General features: G+C 33.1%; 3 protein-coding genes and 1 long non-coding RNA gene across 6 annotated transcripts; all 4 read left to right on the top strand.

The window, feature by feature from the left end:
- Positions 1–624: 624 nt before the first annotated feature.
- Positions 625–2,965, top strand: LOC108807664 (pentatricopeptide repeat-containing protein At3g16010-like). 3 transcript variants are annotated; one of them, XM_056988006.1, is made up of 4 exons: positions 625–992; positions 1,075–2,417; positions 2,522–2,552; positions 2,671–2,965. In XM_056988006.1, the coding sequence occupies exons 1-4, from the start codon at positions 884–886 to the stop codon at positions 2,769–2,771; spliced, it is 1,584 nt and encodes a 527-aa protein (XP_056843986.1). In that variant the 5' UTR covers positions 625–883; the 3' UTR covers positions 2,772–2,965. The 3 variants fall into 3 exon arrangements, with proteins under 3 accessions (XP_056843986.1, XP_056843985.1, XP_056843987.1); XM_056988005.1 differs by having other exon boundaries at positions 647–992; positions 2,519–2,552; positions 2,671–2,960; XM_056988007.1 differs by having other exon boundaries at positions 873–992; positions 1,116–2,417; positions 2,519–2,552; positions 2,671–2,960.
- A 5,175-nt stretch (positions 2,966–8,140) lies between these two features.
- Positions 8,141–9,318, top strand: LOC108810182 (protein SRC2-like). The gene has a single exon (XM_018582314.2). The coding sequence runs from the start codon at positions 8,255–8,257 to the stop codon at positions 9,113–9,115; it is 861 nt and encodes a 286-aa protein (XP_018437816.1). The 5' UTR covers positions 8,141–8,254; the 3' UTR covers positions 9,116–9,318.
- Positions 9,319–12,061: 2,743 nt separating this feature from the next.
- LOC108859005 (uncharacterized) lies at positions 12,062–13,699 on the top strand. Its single transcript, XR_001950421.2, has 4 exons — positions 12,062–12,448; positions 12,520–12,557; positions 12,885–12,924; positions 13,613–13,699. It is a non-coding gene; the product is annotated as an uncharacterized LOC108859005 (long non-coding RNA).
- Positions 13,700–19,531: 5,832 nt separating this feature from the next.
- Positions 19,532–21,336, top strand: LOC108806393 (auxin-responsive protein IAA26). Its single transcript, XM_018578495.2, has 5 exons — positions 19,532–20,118; positions 20,236–20,516; positions 20,614–20,746; positions 20,932–20,999; positions 21,087–21,336. The coding sequence occupies exons 1-5, from the start codon at positions 19,841–19,843 to the stop codon at positions 21,104–21,106; spliced, it is 780 nt and encodes a 259-aa protein (XP_018433997.1). The 5' UTR covers positions 19,532–19,840; the 3' UTR covers positions 21,107–21,336.
- The last annotated feature ends 690 nt before the right edge of the window (positions 21,337–22,026 follow it).

Here is a 22,026-nt window from a genome sequence, read left to right as displayed (position 1 = left end):
TATATACTGATTGTGTTGTTATCTGAAAATAACATTTTATTATAAAAGTTAAAAAGTTAAGATATTAAACAATTTACATTTAAATATTAATCAAGCAAAAAAAAATTGCATAAATATATTTTCTCAAATATTTCTAATATGTATGTGTTAAAAATTCAACCCAATAATAAACATTTATATTTTGATAAAGAATAATTTGTCATCTATAAATAATTTAACTTTTAATTCATAACTTTTGAGAAAATAAATAATAGTTTATTATATTGGTTTTGAATTAATAATTTATAAACTAATAAATATTTTTAAGAAAACTATGTCCGTCTGTGCGGACAAAACATAAAAACATTTTATTAATCGTTTTTAAACGATACAGAAGAAAAGAGGGCTTCACAAGATCCCGAGCTATAGCTGGGTTGATGTTTAACAATTTTGCGCCATTTATGATGGATTCAATGGAGGAGATGCTGCTGATTCTTGGCTTGTACTTTGTATGAGTGCATTGTGTTTTATCTCCAGTTGCTTTTTAGTATCCTTGAGATCTTGTGTTGTGGTCACTCTCCTCGTCTGTAAGGATCTTTACCTCATGAATCTAGGTGATAGCAGAGCTTTGCTAACAACCTAAAACGGTAATAGAGAGCTGCAAGCTGTTCAGCGCACATAGGATCTTGATGATCCCAAGATGGCTATTGGTGGAAGAAATCAAAGGAAAGCTTAATGTTACTCGTGCTCTACGAGTTGGTTACTTGAAGAAGAAGGTATTGTTACGTATTTAACAATCCAGGCCCAAAACGGCCCAGTTGAAGAACATCCCGACCAAACCTAGTTACGTTTAGCTCAAATCCGCCTCTGTTCTGTCTGATTCAGCGTGAGGAGTATAATTGCGATGGTTTACATGACGTCGGTTCCATCCACAGTAGCGAAGAGATTCGTCTCAAGATTCATCTCAAGATTCTCAACTACTATACCACCAAGATATTACCTTTCTCCGGCAGGTAAAAAAACCTAGGTTTTTCAAAAATAGGTTTTTGCCTTTTTAGTGGGGTTTTGACACTGTAACATTATTATGTTTCCCAGAATACGACGCTGGTCTTAAGAGGTTTGGTATTTCGGAACAGGCTAAAAGGGAGAGGTCAGTGCGGAGGCTGGGTGAGCCCGTTGTCAGGATAATGGAAAACTTCAAAAAGAGGAGAAACTTGAAAGGCTTGTTTGATTATGTACGTAGAGTGGACGATCGCTTTGTTTGCTCAGTTCTTGACATGGACGCTGACATAATCGCCAAGATTACGTTTTTCCGTTCTGCTTGTAGAAGAGGAAACTTTCAACTTAACGACTCCACCTACGTGGCCTTTCAACATTGCCTTGAAGAAGAGGCTAGGAACCTTGATGATAATTCTGATGCCGCACAGAGTGTATACACCTCGCTGTTTGGAGTATACTGTAAGCTAGGTATGTTTGAGAAAGCTTTTGATCTTCTCGAGGAGGTTAAGATGAAACAGTTTACTTTCTCTACTTTTGCGGTACTGATACTTGAATTTGTCAGAGTGGGGAACTTAGAAGAAGCATATGATTTGTATGTGAACATTCGTAGAGATTGGTTGAGGTGTCCTCGTCTTGTCTTGTTACACAAGTTGATTAACATTTTGAGGAAAATAGATAGAGTTGAGGTGTTAACAAAGGTACCGCTAGTGTGGAAGTACAGTAATGGGTACGATGCTCTGATTGAGGCTCTATTTGAGTCCAATGCACCTGATTCAGAGGTGATGTATCTGTTTGATCAGATGAAGGCAGACGGTACTGTTTCCCCTACTAAATACACTTACTCAGTCCTTATAGATGGCTTTTGTAAAAGAAACAGAGTGGACAAGGCTCTGTTGCTTCTTGAGGAGATGGATGAGGGAGGTCTCCCTCCTTTTCCGAAAGTGTATTGCACCTTCATAACCACTCTTGGAAAGGCAAATGATGAGGTGTCTAAGGAAGATATAGAGAATCTCGCAAATGTCATGATCAAACATTTTGGGAAACATGGAAAGCTCAAGGAAGCTGTTGTTGTGTATCTTCTCAGGGACCATGCAAGAAGTGGTCTTAGTGTCAATGCGCTTGTGTCAGGAATGGTGAAGGCTGGTATGATTAATGAAGCTAATTTGTTGCTTAGAAGGATGGAAGAAATTGGCTTCATCCTCAACGGCTTTGCTAGAGAAGGTGTGCCAAAGCTGGCTATTGATATGTTTGAAGCTATGAAGCAATCTGGGATTAAGCCTGATGGTGTCACTTATAATACTCTTCTTGGATGTTTCCTACACGCTAGAATGTTTGATGAGGCTGCAAGAGTTACCAGAGAGATGAAAGATGAAGGTTTTGCCATCACTGACTCATCAATACTTGAAGCTGATCATGGCAATGTGGATCAAAATCTGTTGGTGGGTTTGTTGTTTTTTTTTCTTTCCATCTTCTTGAGTTAGCTATTGCTTTTATAGTATTATAGTATATACTGAATGTGTGCTAACATGTGCGTTTACAGCAGTCCAGGTTCCAGGACTCCATCATCACGAAGAATATCCTTTCTCTATTAGTCTACAGATGTTCTGTTAGGATTATACCTTTTTGAAATGTGGCCTTTTTGTTGTTCATTTACATCACCTGTAATGTCCTTGACTTTGGTAATGGGTTCACTAGATGACATGGGAAGCAGGATCAATGAGCATGACCTAAAAGCTGAGATTGGTGTGCAAGGCTCAGACGATGAGCCTGAGACACCCGCTGGTTCCCCCTAAAATGGTGGTTCATGCTCAAGTTATCATCAAGCTTTGGCTAATTATGTTGTTTTATATTATTTAGATTTAGTTTTACACTTTTCATTATGATGATGACTTTTCTGTGTAATAAAGTAAGTCTGTTAATCTTGCTTAGAAGCAGATTTCATCAAACTTGGCTAATTATGCTTGTATAATATTATTTAGTTTTAATTATGATGATGACTTTTCATGCTTAAAAAGACGATTTTATTTTTGTAAAAAAAACTATCCCTTTGCTCATTGTCCGGTTATAATAGATGATCCGACTTGTACACGTTAAACTCGTAAGACAGTGATTTCTTCAGATGACTTAAACACAACAGCATCCTGAAACCATGTAAGTAGCATTGAGATGTTAGAATCTTGTTTTGTGTTAATATTTAAAATTAAGAAATTGTGCTCTTTGTTCTGTCTCTGGGTTTCTCTTGTACACAAACCAATATAAGCTGGCTGTTTAAAACAAGAACAACATAATATATACACCATCAGGTGCTTTATTGCTTCAAATGCAAAAATGTTGAATATATTTTTATCAGAACTCAGAAACTATCCATTTCGAAATGAGGCCCAACTCTCCCCACATACTTTTTTTTTGTGGCCAAGTTGTGAACCAAACTTCTTTAAACACTGGTGCGCGGCGCCATAGACTGATTTGAGTATGCATGATGACAATTCGCCATACCAATCCCCTTCTGAGACATCTTTACCATTTCATCAGCCTCAGTGAACAAAGATTGTATTGGATTCTTCTTCTCAGAGGAAACCATATTGGTGAAAAGGCATTGGTTGCATCAAGGAGGTCACATGTTCACTGGATTGCTCATCAATATCATTCCAGTTTTGAGGTATCTCTTCAACAACAATCTTATTGTGCTTCACAGATTTTGAATTCACGATCAACCTTCTTCACCACCATCAACATTTCTGAGGCATTAAAAAGCAGGGCCGTCATGGCCAAAACAGGGGAGCTCTGTTTTCGCAGTATACAATCCATTTGGACCGTTCGTTGTTAGCAGAAGATATAATGAAAATAAACGGCTCAGATTGATCTTTTTTTTATAAATCTGTTACTATCAATTTGATACGCATTTGTTGTGATTTAATTATTTCGATTATTATATAACTTCCGTTACATAATTAACATTTTTACGTGTAAGTTATATTTTATACAACACTACGGAAACAACAACAATTCTATCACCATTCTCTTCTCTTTCTCTACTCTGCAAAGGATCTTGAAAAAAATGTCAACGTGAGATCACCAAGATGGACGTATACGCTGTTGTTTCGATCAACGGAAACGCTTCCAAGAAGATTCATAAGGAGAAAACCGCCTTCGACCGAACCGGAGGATCTATCTGACCCTACATGGAATCACGCCGTCAAGTTTTCCCTCGATCAAAGGTTAGTCCGTGAAGGCCGTTTTACCCCTTTAGACGATTATATATATTGTTTAAAAAGTTTAGATTATTTTCTTGGTGAAATTCTGAGAAGAGCATTATTTGTACCACTATTTTCTTGTCTTTTTCACTTTCTCCTTTCCTGATATGACATGCATTTCACGAGTTGTTTTTGTTCCTTTACTCCTCAGTCGGCTGCTTTGAAACTTAAATCACAGCCGTCCTTTATCTCGTCTCTATTCACTTATACGGTTGTGATTAAAGGCCAAAACTTAAACCTTAACGTACAAACTTACAATCTTGTGCAAGTGCAACATGTGTCCACTGCCTACTTCGGGGATCTAATTTCAGCTTCTGAATTATTATACTTTGCTGTATTTTCACTTTTAAACATTGACGGCGAGATAAAAGAAGTGCGGTTAAGTTAAACCGGAGTGGTTAACCATGGACCATGACTAGCGACACATACACACACACTCCTTCACTAATTTACGCTTCCTTACTTGACCAGGACTCTTCATTCTCGATTTTCCTTCGTTTGGGCTTCTCCGTAATATCGGTGTCACACGTGGGAGAGACATGTACATTCCGTTTTCTCTCACCAAATAAATACTATGCTTTTAGCGTTCAAGTATGCTCGTAATTTACGAACCAATATTCTCTTAAAGTCTTCTTTATGTTATCTTCTTAAATATATGTCAATTTTGTGAGGTGATGTTATTTGTATGCATTGAGAAATTAACGAAGGATTAGGAAACTAACAATTGACTATTTACTTGTTTGGGGAAACAGATTAACTTTTGACAGAATTATTGATTAGCTAACTAACAAATTGAAAATTTGTTTGCCTTATTGTGTGTCATGTTAAATAAACATCACATATATATCACTGAGACGTCATGAAGATTCGTATTTACTCCTACATACAGACACACACACTCCTTCACTAAGTTACCAAACTTGCCCTTCCTTGCTTGACCGGAACTCTTTCCCTCTCGATTTTAATCTCTTCGTTTGGCTTCTATGTAATATCGCTATCACACATGTGGGAGACATGTACATTCCTTTTTCCTTCACCGAATAAATAAGCTTTAGCCTTGAAGTATCAAGTATGCTTATATAACTACGCACCAATATTCTTTTATGTTATTTTAAAAAATGTCAATTTTGTGAGAGGGATTGTGTTCAGAGAGACATTTCATATGATCTGATATATATCTTCCATGTATCTACTCAACTATGAGACTACAGAAACGAACGGTGTCTAAAAACATTAATTCATAAAATGCTTTAAGGAAGATACGTAGAAAAAAAATATACGTAGCAAATGATAATAGTCATCTCATGTTTACAAAACTCTTTCAAAAATATAAATTAGAAATTTATTCTCTGTATTATAACTTTTAACTTTCATTCAAACTTTAGCTATATCTTTAATCATGTAAAAAGCTGAGAATGAAAAACCAAAAAATAAATCTGAGCCTGTAAATAAGGTTGAAAGTTAAAAACACAAAAGGTTCTTTCTGAATGATCAGTCCATATCGATAGTTTAGGTGGGCTATCATCTCTTTTGTCATGGTGCAGAATTTAGCAGCTTTGTTTGTTCTCGTTATATATTCAGTGCATGTAACACATCTTGCATTGTCTATCACCTATTGGTTCGTTTCTTTGTCGACCGTCATCGACTGAAACATCACCACAAAGAAAACTTGTTTAATTTAGCACATTGTTTTCATGTTTAAAAAAAAAACTGGCCGGCTTAGAATCATCTAAAACTATGTACAACTTCGACTAGGAGGTAAAACTTTGAGCAGAAACGAATCATTAATAAATAATAACAAAGTAGCAGAAACACTTTTGCCAGCAAAAAAAAAAGTAGCAGAAACACATAATCTTTTAGCGGCTTATATTAACAAATAAAGCAACCCAAAGGTATATCTTGAAGACGAGAAACTCCGTAAATTGAGACTTTTTCCAACTTTAACGGTGGTATATGTGATAACCGGTGAGACGGTAGATTCTAGACGAGTGAGAGATGATCGATTCTTCAATTATTTCCAAAGTCTTCTGGTTTGAAGGTGGTGATATATATAAATTTTGAAGACACATAAAAGAGATGGCGAAAACTCACAATTAGTTGGTGAAAAATTAGTAGTAAAGTTTGTGTGATCCATGAAGATGAACAAGAAAAAAAATCATTATATAATCTTTTTTTTTTTTGAAACAAAATCATTATATAATCTATAACAACTAAAATGTAAGAAAAGAATCGTAAGAAACGTGAAAAGAAAGAAGAGAGTAGAGGAGAAAAGAGGAGAGGAAAGGAAATGAGATGAGATGAAAGAGGGCTAAAAATGTTAACTAATTGAGAAAAGAGATTTGATATTAGACAACCTTTAAAGATCAATGTTTTGACTTCTGAGACATATCTTACAATCCTAGTCTTAGGAGATCATAGATTAGGGGTAATATGAGAATGAAATAAGGTCCAATTACTGAAGGGGTAGATTGCAAGTTAGAGTATGGTTTGGGTGTATAGATGGATAATTTCTCTTTAACAATTGTCTCATCATCAATGAAAACCATCTCAATAGGAACTGCCTCCTTAAGAGATATTTTTTTTCCAAAATCTCATGATGTTTATTTTGATTTTGAATACATCTAAAGAAAAACGAATTTTCAGATAGAAGCCATGTGAATTGTTTTCTTACAATAGAAAGACTTAGTTTTTCATAGATAATGAAGATTTCTGTGAACGAGGAATGATTGACCTATACTTATATTTATTTCTATTGTTTAATAGTTTAGATTTATGAGAATCTGTTGTTTATTTATATAAATTTTGGAGGCATGTGAAAGATATTAAAGTTAAAAATGCATAACGTAAAAAGAGAAAATTGCATAAAACTGTGCATACATTTCTTGTAGAAATAAAAAATTGTAAAACTATCAAAAGTTATTACCATATACTGTAGTTTATTTTTAAATTAAGAAAGAAGATGTTTGATTTTTAATATCCTAAGATTTAAAAAAAATATAAAGAAAAAGTTTATAAATTGGAAGTTTTTATTAAATCACATGTGTCAAATATATTAAAATATTGTACTTTAACAGTTAAAATATTGCCTTTTTGTACAATATTATTTTTTCTAATTTAATTAATAAAACAAAGAAAAAAATATATTTTTAGATAGAGACTTTTATATAAATTTCCTTTTTGATAAAAATTTAGTTATAAAAAGAATGTAGCAGTAAAAGAAAATAAAAAATAATAATGTCAATTAAAATATAATAAACTTAATTCATTGTATAATAAACTATTGGAAAAGTTAACGTGAGTGCAACAATATTTATTTCAAATAATATTATTGAGATGAACATCAACGGCTTGGATTGATTTTTTTATTTTATTTTCTCTAGAGTCAAATCTTCTACTATCCACCAGATACACATTTTATTTTATTTTTTGAAAGTTGGCATTCTATTAAAATTAAGAAAATAAAATGTTACAGCCTTTTGGCAGTTTGTTTTCTTGTTTCCCACATTAGTAACACTTTTAATAAAGCCCAAACATCACCAAAAGCAGCCCAAGGAAAGTAGAAAAAGAAGCCCAAAAAGTCCGAATTTGGTCGAAGACCAATCCACCAGGTTCGGGAGAAGCCATGCAACTCACGTAGGAATAGAAAGCAGAGACGATCGGATCCTTGAAACCAATAAGCATCGACCACGATGAGATAATCAAAGTGGAGGAGAAGGTGAAATCAGTTGTGGAGTTGTCGATCATTGTTGATGATTTTGCATTAGACAAGAATGGGGGAGCCCTCACTGGATCATTCTATGTTTTGGGATACCACCTGAAGGCCAGATAAACCCTACTCCAGAAAAGGACTTGCTCTTGCACAAGTAGTGACAGTTTGGTCTCCTATAACAAACTTATTCAATTTTTTTTTCTTTTCTTGAAGCACCCAGTCATAAGTGTGGTCTTCACTAGATACACATTGGTTGTGATTTAGTTATTTCGATTATTTATAACAACAATTCTATCTCCTTCTCTACTCTACCATGGCGAATCTTACCTTAGAACTCAACATCTACTCAGCAAAGGATCTTGAAAATGTCAACCTTATCACCAAGATGGACGTATACGCCGTCGCTTCGATCATCGGCCACGATTTCCAGATTCACAAGGAGAGAACAGCCGTCGACAGAACCGGAGGATCCGAGCCTACATGGGATCACGCCGTCAAGTTTTCCCTCGATCAAAGGCTAGCCCGTGAAGGCCGTTTGACCCTCGTCGTCAAATTGGTCTGCGATCGGATCTTGGGCAGCAAAGATGTCGGAGAAGTCCAAGTCCCGGTTCTCGAGCTTCTCATTTCGTCGCCGTCATTTAACGGTGACGGCCAGGGGACGAGGATGAGATTCGTGACGTATCAGGTGAGTACTCCGTGTGGTAAAGGTAAAGGCTCGTTGACTTTCTCGTACCGGTTCGATACGATGTCGTGTAACCCGGATGTACCGGTATCACCGGTTCAACCGATTCGGATTGGTACATCGTATAGTTTCCCGTCGACAAACTATCTTCCGGCGTCTGTTGTATACCCACCGTGGTCTCAGTCGCAAGAGTATTCGGCACCGTCGTACCCGCACCAGCCGGTCACTGGTTATCCGCCGCCGCATCATCACTATGATCAAGGCATTATGTATCCGCCACCGCCTTCGTACCACCAATTACAACAGTCACAGTCGTTTCATGGTTATCCCACGTCGTCTTCCGGATACGCTCACGGTAGTCCTCCGAGGCCGAGGAAAAATAAGAAAGGAGTTGGGCTTGGAACGAGAGCTTTGCTTTTGGGAGGAGCATTGGGTGGGCTTTTACTCGAAAATTTAGTGTCTGATATTGGCTTTGATCTTCAAAACTTTTAACTGTGAGAACTGATCATGTTCTTTTTCATATGGTACTTGTCTTTGTGATTTGAATGAGCCATCAGCATTTATGGTTCATGTTGTGGTTGGTCTTACATTTTGTCTGCAGTTATTGTGACGGTCATGAACTTTTTTTTTTTTTTGTAAAAAGACTTTTTCATTAAAATTAAAACAAAGTACAAGATGTAAGGTGTGATTTGTTAGATTTAGATGGTTTGAGAAAGTTTGATACATAAAGCAGAGAGAAAGAACTAATACATAAGAAAACTTAGTACTACTCTTAAGATTAACCAAACTAAGAAGGATATTAGTGAGCTTGATAGGAATCTCGACTTCTACGGCTTCCTTTTTCTCTTCCACGAACTGTCATCCATCCCATCTCTTGGTACTTTTGTGTCGGTTTGATCAACCGACCCCCTCTTGTCATACTTCCGAACTCATCCATTTGTTTAGTAATATAAAAATCCATGTTACTTACTTCTTGAATTGGCTCGGTTGAAAGAGAACACATCTTTAAGGGATCATTTTCATCCCAGTAATGAAAGTCCATCTCTCTTGAAAAATGTAAGAACTCTGATATTCTCTCGAACCTGTCTACATGGTAAGGGACATAATGTATCAATCTCTTTCTATCGAAAGTGAAGGCAGCAGATGGAATACCAACAAGAAAAGGTTGAAATTAAAAGAAATGAATGCAATGCAAAGTTTTATCCAAAGATACTGAATTGCCAAGTAACCACGGACTCTAATTGCTGACTTGACGTTCCTCTATTGAAGTTTGAAAAGCAAAGCTGACGTGGTGTTATTCTATTGAGTTCTAAAGTCACCAACTTAATAGAGAAACGCCAACCATTTTGATCTATGAAATAAACCATTGAGTCTGTTTTCTTCGTGGGTTTCACAGGCCACTTATATTAGGGGCTAATTTATATCTTATTGATATTTAGAACTTTTCATTAACTTTTGAGATTTTTTTTTTAAATTACCAACCAATATATATTTTAAAAGTACAGTGCTTGTTCTCAGCTTATACATATATTTTGCCAACCATGTTTGGTATTAGTTTATTGTAATCGTATTTAGTGGATTTTAAGTTCAAAAACTTGAGACAAAGGTTTTAAGAAATTTCATTTGAAAGTACATTTACTATAAATAAAAAAGTATTCTCAAGTAAACACACACATAGAGTCTTGGAACCGGATAGGATCTGAGCCTACATGGGATCACGCCGTCAAGTTTTCCCTCGATCAAAGGTTAGTCCGTGAAGGCCGTTTAACCTTCGTCGTCAAATTGGTCTGTGATCGGATGTTCCGCGGCAAAAATCTCGGAGAAAAAAAAAAGATCTCGGAGAAGTCCAAAGTCCGTAATTTGTAGGGGTGGACGTTCGGGTATCTATTCGGGTTTCGGTTCAGTCCATTCGGGTTTCGGGTTTTCGGAGTCAAAGGTTTCAGCCCCATTCAGGTATTTATAAATGTCGGTTCGGGTTTGGTTCGGATCTTTGCGGGTTCGGTTCGGGTTCGGATAACCCATTCAAATTATTTTTAAAATTTTAAAATTCATTATATACTTTAAATTTTCAAAATCTATAAGAAAGATAATATATTACATATAAATTTTAATAACAAATATGTCAAAATACCTAAATTTAACATATATATTGGTTTTCTTTGAATATTTGGATAGAGAATCAATATATATTTAACTATTTTTGGTGTTTTTAGTATACTTTAGCTATTTTAAACATTTACTTTTTACTATTTTCATATATTTTTTGAGTATTTTAGAAAACTTAAAGGTATCTTATATATTTTGAATATTTTTAATATACATTATATCTAAAAATAATTTATATATTTAAGTATATAAATCTATTTCGGATACATTCGGGTACCCGAAATACTTCGGTTTGGATCGGTTTCGGTTTCGATTTTTTAAATACCAAAATTTTGAACCCGTTCGGATATTTAATCAATTTTGGTTTGAGTTCGATGCTACTTTTTTGGATCGGGTTCGGTTCGGTTTTTTTGGTTCGGATTTTTTGCCTAGCCCTAGTAATTTGTAGATTTAGACGATTATATATATATATATATATTGTTTTAGAATTTTAGATTATTTTCTTGGTAAAATTCTGAGAAGAGCATTATTTGTACCACTATTTTGGGAGAATTGCTAAAAACAACCTAAATATTGAAGTCAAATGCATTAGTATACCCCAACTTCAGTCAAATGCAGAACCAACCTAAATGGAAGATGAAAATACCATTTAGTCCTTATGAACAAACAAAAAAACGGAGGGGTATTTACGTTTCTATCCTTTTGGAAGTCTACATGTAGAAGAAGGAAGTCTACATATTTTTAGACCTCCAGCGAAGTCTAATTTGTAGACTTGATGTGTAGTCTACACCAAAATTTTATCTAATATTTTGTTTTAAAATTATTTTAAAATAATTATTGTAATAGATTTTAACTAATTATTAATATAATGGATAGTATGAAGTAAATATGTTAAAATTTTATATAACTGAACAATTTTAAAGAATATATACTAAATTGGTAACCATATGTTAAACAATGTTCATAGTTTAGAAACAAAAGGTTGTAACATGTTATGTCTCTTAGTGTAGATTTTTAGGGTTAGACTTTAGATTTTGATTTTTTTTTGTTTTATTGACTTAAATGTGCTTATTAATGTTTTGTAGTTTATATTTTGTTTAATTTTGATATTTGATACAGTAAAGGAAACTTTTTGATTATCAAACAAACTATTTAGGGTTTGAGATTTGTGGTTTAGGATTTCGTAGATCTACAATAAAGTCTATAATGCTAGAGACGTCGTTTTCAGTCTACATTTTTAAATTTTGTTAACAAAAATTTATTATTTTAAATTAAATTGAGTTTTAAGAATAAAATGTGAAATCACATACTATAACTATTAAATAAAAAATAAAAATAAAGTTCAGTAAATTTTATGTTAAAATTATTAAAACAATAATGAATTAACAACAATAATAAAATTATCATTGTAGACATTCAATAAGGTCTACTACGTTACAATAAAACCTACTCTTAATTTTTAATTTTAGTAGACTTCAAAAGAAGTCTACAATGTCGGCAATCTTTTAACCTAGTTACATTTATGTCTCCATATATAAATGAAATTTACACAATCTCTCTCTAAAATGGCTGCAAAACTCTCTCACTTCTCTCTAAAACTCTCTCCCTTCTCTCTAAACTCTCTCATTTCTCTCTAAAATCCTCTCATGTTTTTCTCACAAAGTTATGTTGTCATTTTAGGTATTATGATTCATGGTTTTCATATTCTCCTTTAAAAATGTAAGTTTTAGATCTATAGACTTTAAATGTGTATTTTTTATGTTATTTATTTCTCACATATCTTTTTGCAGGTATTACCATTGATGGTTTTCATCTCCTCCTCTAAAATGTAAGTTTAGATCTATAGATTTTAAATGTGTATTTATAAGTTTATAATCAAATAAAGTTATAGATCAAACTCTGTGCATTTACTTTTATACTATTTTATCTGATAAATTTTATTTTAAATTATTTTCAGATATAAAACTGTTTTTCATATTTCAAAATGTATAGATTTTTTCAGATCTGAAAATTATCTGACAGTGTAGACTTTAAATGAAGTCTGCTTATAAAGTTAACTAAACCACACATTTTAAGTAGACTTCACGGGAAGTCTACCAAAATATGACTTTAGTCTTTTTTCTTATGCTTTTATAATATTTATCTTATTTTGCAGGTATTTTCTTCCATGGTTGTTATCTCCTCCTCCAAAAGATGTAAGAATTACATTTATAGATTTTAAATATTTATTTCTGTAATTATATTTAAATAAAGTTACATATTAAAACTCTATGTCTTTAGTTTATTACTATTTTCATATAAATTATATTTTCTAAAGCTTTTAGATTTAAACATATTTGATATTTTTTAATATATACATTTTTCAGATTTAGATTTTTTTCTATATGGTAGACTTCAAATGAAGTCTATCTAAAAGTCAGGGCTGGTAGACTTCACTTGAAGTCTAATAGCCTTGATTTTTAAGTAGATTTCATTAAAAACTCACTCAAATATTATTTTAATTTTATTTTATTTCTCAAAAAATTATTTTATTTTGCAAATATTCTCTTCCAAAATTTTCAAATCATCTTCCTAAAAATGTAAGATTTACATTTATTCATTATAGATATATTTTGTGTTTATATTGAACTAAATTTATAGATTCATATTTTATATTTTTTCTTTGATACAAGGTTGACAAAAAAATAGTTTTTGAAATATCTTTAGAAAAAAAAAATCAAATTTCTAAATGTACAATTTTGGATCTGAAAGTTTTCTGTTAGTGTAGACTTCAACTAAAGTCTAATGAACAATAAACTTTAAGTAGACTTAATAAAAAGTCTACTAAAATATGATTTATTTTTGTATCTTATTTTTTTTTCATAACTTTATCTTACTTTGCAGGTACTTTTTCCAAGATTTTATTTGAGGCATCAAGATTATGAAAAATCAAACACAGTCAAATAAATTCCTTTGTAATATTTTCTCATAATAAAATATTCATTTTTAATAATTTTGGATGCATAATCAATAAAAATTGTATTCACTTTTAGTTTTGTTTCACTTGTATGATAGTATTAATTTGTTGTTAGATATTGGTTTTTTACAAGAACTAATCAACCAAACAAGTGAAACCACCATAAGGTAAAACAATAACTAACACACATGTGAGTAGAAGAAAATCTAAACAAAAATTTCAAGAAATTTTAAGAGTAAAACTAATCACAAATTTTTGCAAAAAAATTCAAGTGTATAATTATAACACATTAACTTTTGAAATTCATCCAAAACCACTAAAATTTACTAACACACACGGTAACATAACTATATAGTAAAAATATATGATGATTAATACACAAATGCACTTCTAATAGAATTTATGACGTAGACTTCAAATGTAGTCTACATTCTTAAATTTAGAAAGACGTCTACACTTGTTATCTAACATATATCCAAACCAAAAATTTGTAGTGTACTTAGTTTTGACTTGATACACAAAGGCGTACAAAGTGTGTATTAGATAACTCAATCAAATTCTGCACTTTTCGATCATTCGTGACATGCATAAGTTCACCATGTGTATAACCATCATATATACAGAACATTCTCCCAACTCCAACAAAGAGCCTTTCTCCTCTCATTCTCCGTATACTGCCGGTAATTGAGTCATTGTCTCCAAAAAAATACAAGTTTACATAATTAACGAATAAATATTTCATGTTTCATAAAACTATAAACGTAGACATACAAATATGTCTACAATTAACACCTAACAACATAGTAAAATCAAAAGTACTATAATTTCATAATTACAACTGTTTTTCTTTTTAAAATCACTCAAACCCATTAGAGTTAACTAACACACACTTTCAAACAAATGTCTTAGTTTGTAACATATTGTAACACACACTTTCAACGATTATTAAAGAAAACTTCAAACCCACGCTGTATATGTTTGAAAGAAAAAAAACATTGTTACCCAATAATCGTTGAAAGTGTGTGTTACAAATCACTCAACACACTTAACCAATATGTTTTTAGTCTAGATCATAATCTTCTTGTACCATTTGAAGAAGTTCAACATGTGTACAACCATCTTTCAAAGGGAACATTCTCCCTCCCTTTTTTTTATTGACCACAAACTCCCACAATGAGCCTTTCTCCACCCATTCTCCGTATACGGCCGGTAATTGAGTCATTTCCTGCAAAAGAATATAAATTTACGCAATTAGCGAATAAATATTAATGTAGACTTACAATTATGTCTACAGTTAACACCTAACAACATTGTGAAATCAAAAGTATTATAATTTCATAACTACAACAGTTTTTCTTTTCAAAATCACTCCAACCTATTAGGATTAACTAACACACACTTTCAAACAAAAAATCTAGAATAAACTTTATGAATAATACATAAATTCAGTTTTAATTTTTTTTCCTAGGTAGACTTTTCAATCAGTCTACGACAGTGTAGACGTTCGTGTCAGTCTACAACAATGTAGACGTCCCTGTCAGTCTACTTTTGGGTTAGTTTTTGCAATTGAAAATTTTACGGGTTACTTTTTTTATTTGACCAGAAACTCATCCAAGTTTTGACTTTATACATTTAGACTTCCGTTTTAGTCTACCACATTGAAAAGGTTAGTTTGACCAGAATTCACCCAAGTTTTGACTTTCGAAGGTAGATTTCATATGTAGTCTACGTGTTACGTAGACTTCGAATAAGGTCTAATTTCAAAACCCATAGGTTGGTTTTGCAATTGACCATTGTTTGACTTTCGAATGTAGATTTCATATGTAGTCTACAGATTTGTAGACTTCGCATAAGGTCTAACTTTAAAACCCATGAGTTGGTTTTGCATTTGACCAAAATAAATATGTAGACTTCAAGAACAGTCTATATTTTTTTGTGAAAAATGCGTAGACTGCACTGGAAGTCTACAATTTTAAAAATATTTATTTTATTTAAAAACATTTTAGTCAAATACAATACTAACCTATTCAACGAAGTCAATGTTTTGGTCAAATGCAAAACTGACCTTAAGTAGACTTCATTGGCAGACTACATTTCGTAGACTTCCTTTGAAGTCTACTTAAGAAAGTCAAAAGTTCGGTCAAATGTAAAACCAACCTCTTTTTCGTAGCCGTCTTGGTAGGTCTACATAGATTTTTGTTTTTGTAGTCAAAGGTAAGGATGTAGACTGCTGGGGAAGTCTGCGTTCCAAAAAAAAGTTAAAAAAGTCAATTGCGAAACTGACTTGTTCGTTGACAAATAGACGGAATCGTACGTCTATACATTTGTGTAGACATATAAAGCAGTCTACCATCGCGACACAGACTGAAAAAGTGGTGAAAACCATGTAAACAGTTACCTTTTTCCGGTGTGAACCTCGATTCCGACCCTTTCAACCGTCCAAACTCATAAACCGAGCAAAAGGAAGCATCTTTGACGATTTACTAATGAAGAAACTCGAAAATGTGAAATTTGTGGGATGAAAATGAAAGTTGTGAGAGTGTTTTAGATAGAAATGTAGAGGAAATGAAAGATTTGTTGAGTTAGAGAAGAGAAATAGTGGTTAAAATTGAGTTATTGAGCTTTTATGAGCTCAAACATGGTGGTTCAATGGTGGTTGCAAAATTGAAGATGATGGCATTGTTGTAAATAAGAAAAGATGTTTAGGGTGTAGTTGGTTTTTACTCATTTTCGATTTAAAAAAAAAAAATAATAATGGCAGTTTTGTAAATATTTTGAAAACATAAGGATGGTTTGGAAAATTCATAGGTGAATAGTAATGAGAAAAAAAAAGGGTTGATTTTACATTTGACTTCAATTCTTAGGTCTATTCTGAAAAAAGTCCCACTATTTTCTTGTCTTTTTCACTTTCTCCTTTCCTGATATGACATTCATTTCACGAGTTGTTTTTGTTCCTTCACTCCAGACTCCTGAGTCGGCTGCTTTGTAATCTTAAATCGCAGCCGTCATTTTATCTCGTCTTTATTCACTTATATGGTTGTGATTAAAGGCCAAAACTTAAACCTTATCGTACAAACTTACAATCTTGTGCAAGTGCAACATGTGTCCACTGACTACTTTGTCTGCGCGGATCTACTTTGCTCTTCTGAACTATTATACTATTTGCTGTATTATCACTTTGAACCATTGACGGTGAGATAGGAAGTGCGGTTAAGTTAAACCGGAGTGGTTAACCATAGGCCATGACTAGCGACACATACACAGACACTCCACTAATTTACGCTTCCTTACTTGACCGGAACTCTTCATTCTCGATTTTTCTTCGTTTGGCTTCTCCGTAATATCGTTGTCACACATGGGAGAGACATGTACATTCCGTTTCCCTCACCAAATAAATATGCTTTTAGCGTTCAAGTATGCTCATAATTTACGCACCAATATCCTCTTAAAGTCTTCTTTATGCTTATAAATATTCTCTTAAAGTCTTCTTTATGTTTATCTTTTTAAATAGTACTCCTATATGTCAATTTTGTGAGGTGATGTTATTTATATGCATTGAGAAATTAACGAAGGATTACGAAACAAACAATTGACTATTTACTTGTTTGGGGAAACAGATTAAATACACCATCGCAATCACACGTACACATTGGTTTTAACTTTTGACAGAATTATTGATTAGCTACCTAACAAATTGAAAATTTGTTTTCCTTATTGTGTGTCATGTTAAATAAACATCACATATATATCACTGAGACGTCATGCAGATTCGTATTTACTCTTACATACACACACACACACAGTCACACACACTCCTTCACTAAGTTACCAAACTTGCCCTTCCTTGCTTGACCGGAACTCTTTCGCTCTCGATTTTAATTTCTTCGTTTGGCTTCTATGTAATATCGCTGTCACACATGGGGGAGACATGTACATTCCGTTTTCCCTCACCAAATAAATAAGCTTTAGCCTTGAAGTATCAAGTATGCTTATAACTACACACCAATATTCTTTTTATGTTATTTAAAAAAAAATGTCAATATTGTGAGAGGGATGGTAAATTAAGAAACTGAACCCAAAAAAGTAAATCTGAACCGCACATAATCCGACATAATATTCAAATAAATCTTATTTTACGGTATTTGGATTTTACCTGAACTTGAACTCGAACTAGAATGGATATCCAAAAAAACTTGAAAAAAATTAGAAACCAGAAAAATTTCATATCAAAGTCCAAAGCTAATCCTGAATAAATACTCAAGACACTCAAAGATCACAATAAATATTTATAACATGAATAATTAACTTAAATACTCAATTTAACATATATTTTTGTTGTTTGATCAAATACTGAAATTTTTATATTTTGGTAATTGCATTTGACCTTTGTTTATAAATAATTTTTTTCTAAGTTTCAACAATGTATTTTATATTTAGTGTAAATATGATTTTTATATTTATAGAGTTGCAATTGATTTCAATTTATTTATGTTTCTCTACTCTTAGCAACCACTTCTTAATCATGTTATGAAGCCTTAGTTAATGCAAATTGTTTAAAATTTCCAAGTTTATGAACTAAATTGCTTACTTTCGAATCAAAAACAAGTATTTGAATAACCAAAAGCTAAATTTTAGAACCAAACCCAATTTTTTAAAAAAAAATTACAACCTTTGTGATGTGTTAGTACATATTAACCGAACTCAAACAATTTTGAATCGAATCTGAATTGAATTTTAAAAATGTTTGAATGTTGGTAAATTTTATGAATCCGAAAATCAAAACATTGATTGAATCCGAACCCAACCGAACCTGCTTGGACATGGACGCCCATCCTATTGTAAGCTGTAATGTCATTTAAATGTCGTGAGAAAACAACTAAGGACTAGGAAACAAACAGTTGACTATTTACTTGTGTTGGGAAACAGATAAAACATGCCATCGCAATACACACGTACGCATTGGTTGTAACTTTGATAAAATCGTTGAATAGCTACCTAACAAATTGACATTATGTTTGCCGTATTGTGTGTCAAGATAAATAAACAATCATCTATATATCACTGAAACGTCAGGCAGATTCGCATGTACTCCCATTTTCTTGCATTCTTTCCGTTAATCTTCCCATGCAGTTCATTTATTATTTGGTGAAATTATGTATATTTTGTAAATAGTTTAATACTAGTATTAAAGTTTCATATTACCATGTCGACCCATACAAAAATGTGTCTTAAAGCATAGGGATATGTGTCTTATGGACAGTGGATAAGAGAGTGGTCCCTTAACAGACCATAATTTATGGGATCTTCCCTAGTTTATATATTGTTTAATCATATTTTAATAATGTTCTTATATTATGCTCAAGTTGTTTATTGGATTTATTCATTTAATTTGTATTTTTGTCAACTATTCTTTTAATTTGTAAAACTACAACTTGTTATTAGAAACTGAAAAGCACTCTTTGCTTCTTTCACTAGACAAACTAGACAAATTCTTAACTAGCCATATTTGGGGCAGAAAAAAATGATAAGGTTGCGTGTGTTTCACTCTAGAAAACTTCAAAAATCATTTTAATGTTTTTTTTTTATCTTGAAAAACAGCCATAAAGGGAAAAAACTCTTAACTAGCCATGAAAAACAGTAAACATTTCTTGACATGTAAAAACATTAAAAATGATTGCTCTTGTTCATACAAAATCTACCTTCTCTTTTTCTCTGTAATTTAATATTTTTTTCTTCTTCTCGTCGCTTTCAGAATCTTGAGAGAGAGAGAGAGAACAAACTGAAAAAGGGGAAGCCTGTGCGTGAGAGAGAACGCACCAAAGCGTGCACGAGAGAGAGAAAAAAGAGCCAAACAAAGCTTTGATTTGTGTATAAAATCCCACCACTTGTCTTACCATACCGTCATTACATCTTTCTCTCTCTCTCTCGCTCTCAGTTTTGTGAGATTATTTCCTTTTAGGGCATTCTAGGATTTTTTCCCTTTAAAGGTCTCTTAGGGTTTGGTGAATCTCTGTCTTACGTCTCCCCTTATAAGGAAGCTTTACTACGTTTTGATGACTATAAATCTTTGAACTTTTTGAAGTAAATTATCAGCTCTTCAAGTTTAGGCTTTTGTCGGATTTTAATCTCTTTGTAACCAAAACCAAAAAAAATCAATGGAGGGTTGTCCAAGAAACATCTGTCCTAAACTCCTTGATTTGATTCCTCAAGGAAGAGAATGGTACCATGAAGAAAATAACAACACAGATCAGGAAAAGAAACTTGAGCTAAGGCTTGGACCACCCGGTGGTTATGAAGAAGATCGTTCAGCCAAGAAGAACACAGAGACAAGAAACAACAACATCATGAAGGAACAAACAGAAATCTCCAGTCCCAGCAAAAACCATCTCTCTCCATGCAACAAAGCTAATGTTTCTCACATCTCTCAGAAAAGGTATCACCTTTAACCTCTGCTTTGCTCTGTTTCACTCTGTTTTGCTCTGTTTTTCTCTGTTTTGCTCTGTATATGTGTTTGGTTTTAACATATTTCTTTTTACTGTTTTATTTAAAGAACCGCTCCTGGTCCAGTGGTGGGTTGGCCACCGGTTCGTTCTTTCAGAAAGAATCTAGCGAGCACAAGCTCTTCAAAGCTCGGAAACGAATCCTCACACGTAAGTCACATCAACAAGAATGGTGATGGTGTGACCCAAGTTGAACCTAAGAGGGAAGGAATGTTTGTAAAGATCAACATGGATAGTGTTCCAATTGGTAGAAAAATCGATCTCAATGCTTACAATAGCTACGAACAGCTCTCTTTTGCCGTAGACAAACTCTTCAGAGGTCTACTCGCAGGTTAACTCTCGGTTTCAAATCTCCTTTTTTGTTGTTGTTGTTATTATAGAAAGATTCTTGTTGTATCGAATGTGTTTTGTTTATGTTGTTGTTTTAGCTCAAAGGGATACCTCTAGTGGTGAAAGAGAAGAGAAACCCATCATCGGTTTACTGGATGGTAAAGGAGAATTTACTTTAACTTATGAAGACAATGAAGGGGACAAGATGCTTGTTGGGGATGTTCCTTGGCAGTAAGAATCTTTTCTACCTTTTCTTCTCTTGATCTGATTCAGTGTTTTGCAGAATCAGATTCTTGAATCATATAACAACAAAAACCTTAAGGAATCGACTTTTTGTTAATGCTTTTTCAAATTGATTGTTCTTTACGTAAATAGTGTATACTAATAAGTAATCTTGATATGTGTTTTAAATACAGAATGTTCATTTCATCTGTGAAGAGACTGCGTGTGATTAAAAGCTCTGAGATTTCATCTGCTTTGAGATGTAAGCTTTTATGTTTGTATCTGTTTAGTTTATGTTAAGATGATTTATTAGAGTCATAACTAGAAAAGGTTTCATCTGTGTTTGCAGTTGGATGCAGGAGAAGATGAGGAACTAAAGAGTGGGTTATATAAAATTACATGAGTCAGAGGGTCTCACAGATTTTAGTTGTACATCTGCTTTTTGTTATATATAAGAGATAACCATTGGTTGTATCCAGAGAGACATTTCATATGATATCTTCCATGTCTCTACTCAACTATGAGACTACAGAAACGATCTGTGTCTAAAAACATTTGATTCACAAAATGCTTTAAGGAAGATACTTAGAAAATAATTATTCTACAAAACTCTTTCAGAAATATAAATGAGAATTTTATTCTCTGGATTATCTCTTTTAACTTTCATTCAAACTTTAGTATATCTTTAATCATGTAAAAGGCTGAGAATGAAAGACCAAAAAATAAATCTGAGACTGTAAATAAGATTGAAAGTTGAAAACAAAAAGGTTCTTTCTGAATGATCAGTCCATATCGATAGTTTAGGTGGGCTATCATCTCTTTTGTCATGGTGCAGAATTTAGCAGCTTTGTTTGTTCTTGCTATATATTCAGTGGATGTAACACATCGTAACATTCCGAGTTGTTATATGTCGAAAAACTTGATAGATGTAGTGATTGCAGGATCAGTAAACAATAATTTTGAATTTTGAAAAATTTATGCACTGACCGTTGAAACAGGATAGAGCTTACAGACCGAGAAAGCGGGCGTATGTAACCCGTTAGCAGCGGTGGACTGCCAGGTGTTACAACATCTTGCATTGTCTATCACCTATTGGACCGTTTCTTGGTCGACCGTCATCGACTGAAACATCATCACAAAGGAAAATTGTTTAATTTTAGCACATTGTTTTCATGTCTAAGCAAAAAACTGGCCGACGTAGAATCATCTCAAATAAGTACAACTTTCGACTAGGAGGTAAAACTTCTAGCAGAAACACTTTTGCCAACCAAAGAAAGTAGCAGAAACAC

This window comes from Raphanus sativus, chromosome 6 (genome assembly GCF_000801105.2).
Source record: "Raphanus sativus cultivar WK10039 chromosome 6, ASM80110v3, whole genome shotgun sequence".
Lineage (NCBI taxonomy): Eukaryota > Viridiplantae > Streptophyta > Magnoliopsida > Brassicales > Brassicaceae > Raphanus > Raphanus sativus.
This window is presented reverse-complemented; position numbering and strand designations above follow the sequence as displayed.

Bases quoted from the DNA above. Each gene is read 5' to 3' on its own strand.
- LOC108807664 (XM_056988005.1), top strand. From the start codon at position 884: ATGGTTTACATGACGTCGGTTCCATCCACAGTAGCGAAGAGATTCGTC. The intron at 993-1,074 runs GTAAAAAAACCT...TATGTTTCCCAG, and splicing joins ATATTACCTTTCTCCGGCAG to AATACGACGCTGGTCTTAAG. The intron at 2,553-2,670 runs ATATCCTTTCTC...TAATGGGTTCAC, and splicing joins GGACTCCATCATCACGAAGA to TAGATGACATGGGAAGCAGG.
- LOC108810182 (XM_018582314.2), top strand. From the start codon at position 8,255: ATGGCGAATCTTACCTTAGAACTCAACATCTACTCAGCAAAGGATCTT.
- LOC108806393 (XM_018578495.2), top strand. From the start codon at position 19,841: ATGGAGGGTTGTCCAAGAAACATCTGTCCTAAACTCCTTGATTTGATT. The intron at 20,119-20,235 runs GTATCACCTTTA...TTTTATTTAAAG, and splicing joins TCTCACATCTCTCAGAAAAG to AACCGCTCCTGGTCCAGTGG. The intron at 20,517-20,613 runs GTTAACTCTCGG...TTGTTGTTTTAG, and splicing joins CTTCAGAGGTCTACTCGCAG to CTCAAAGGGATACCTCTAGT.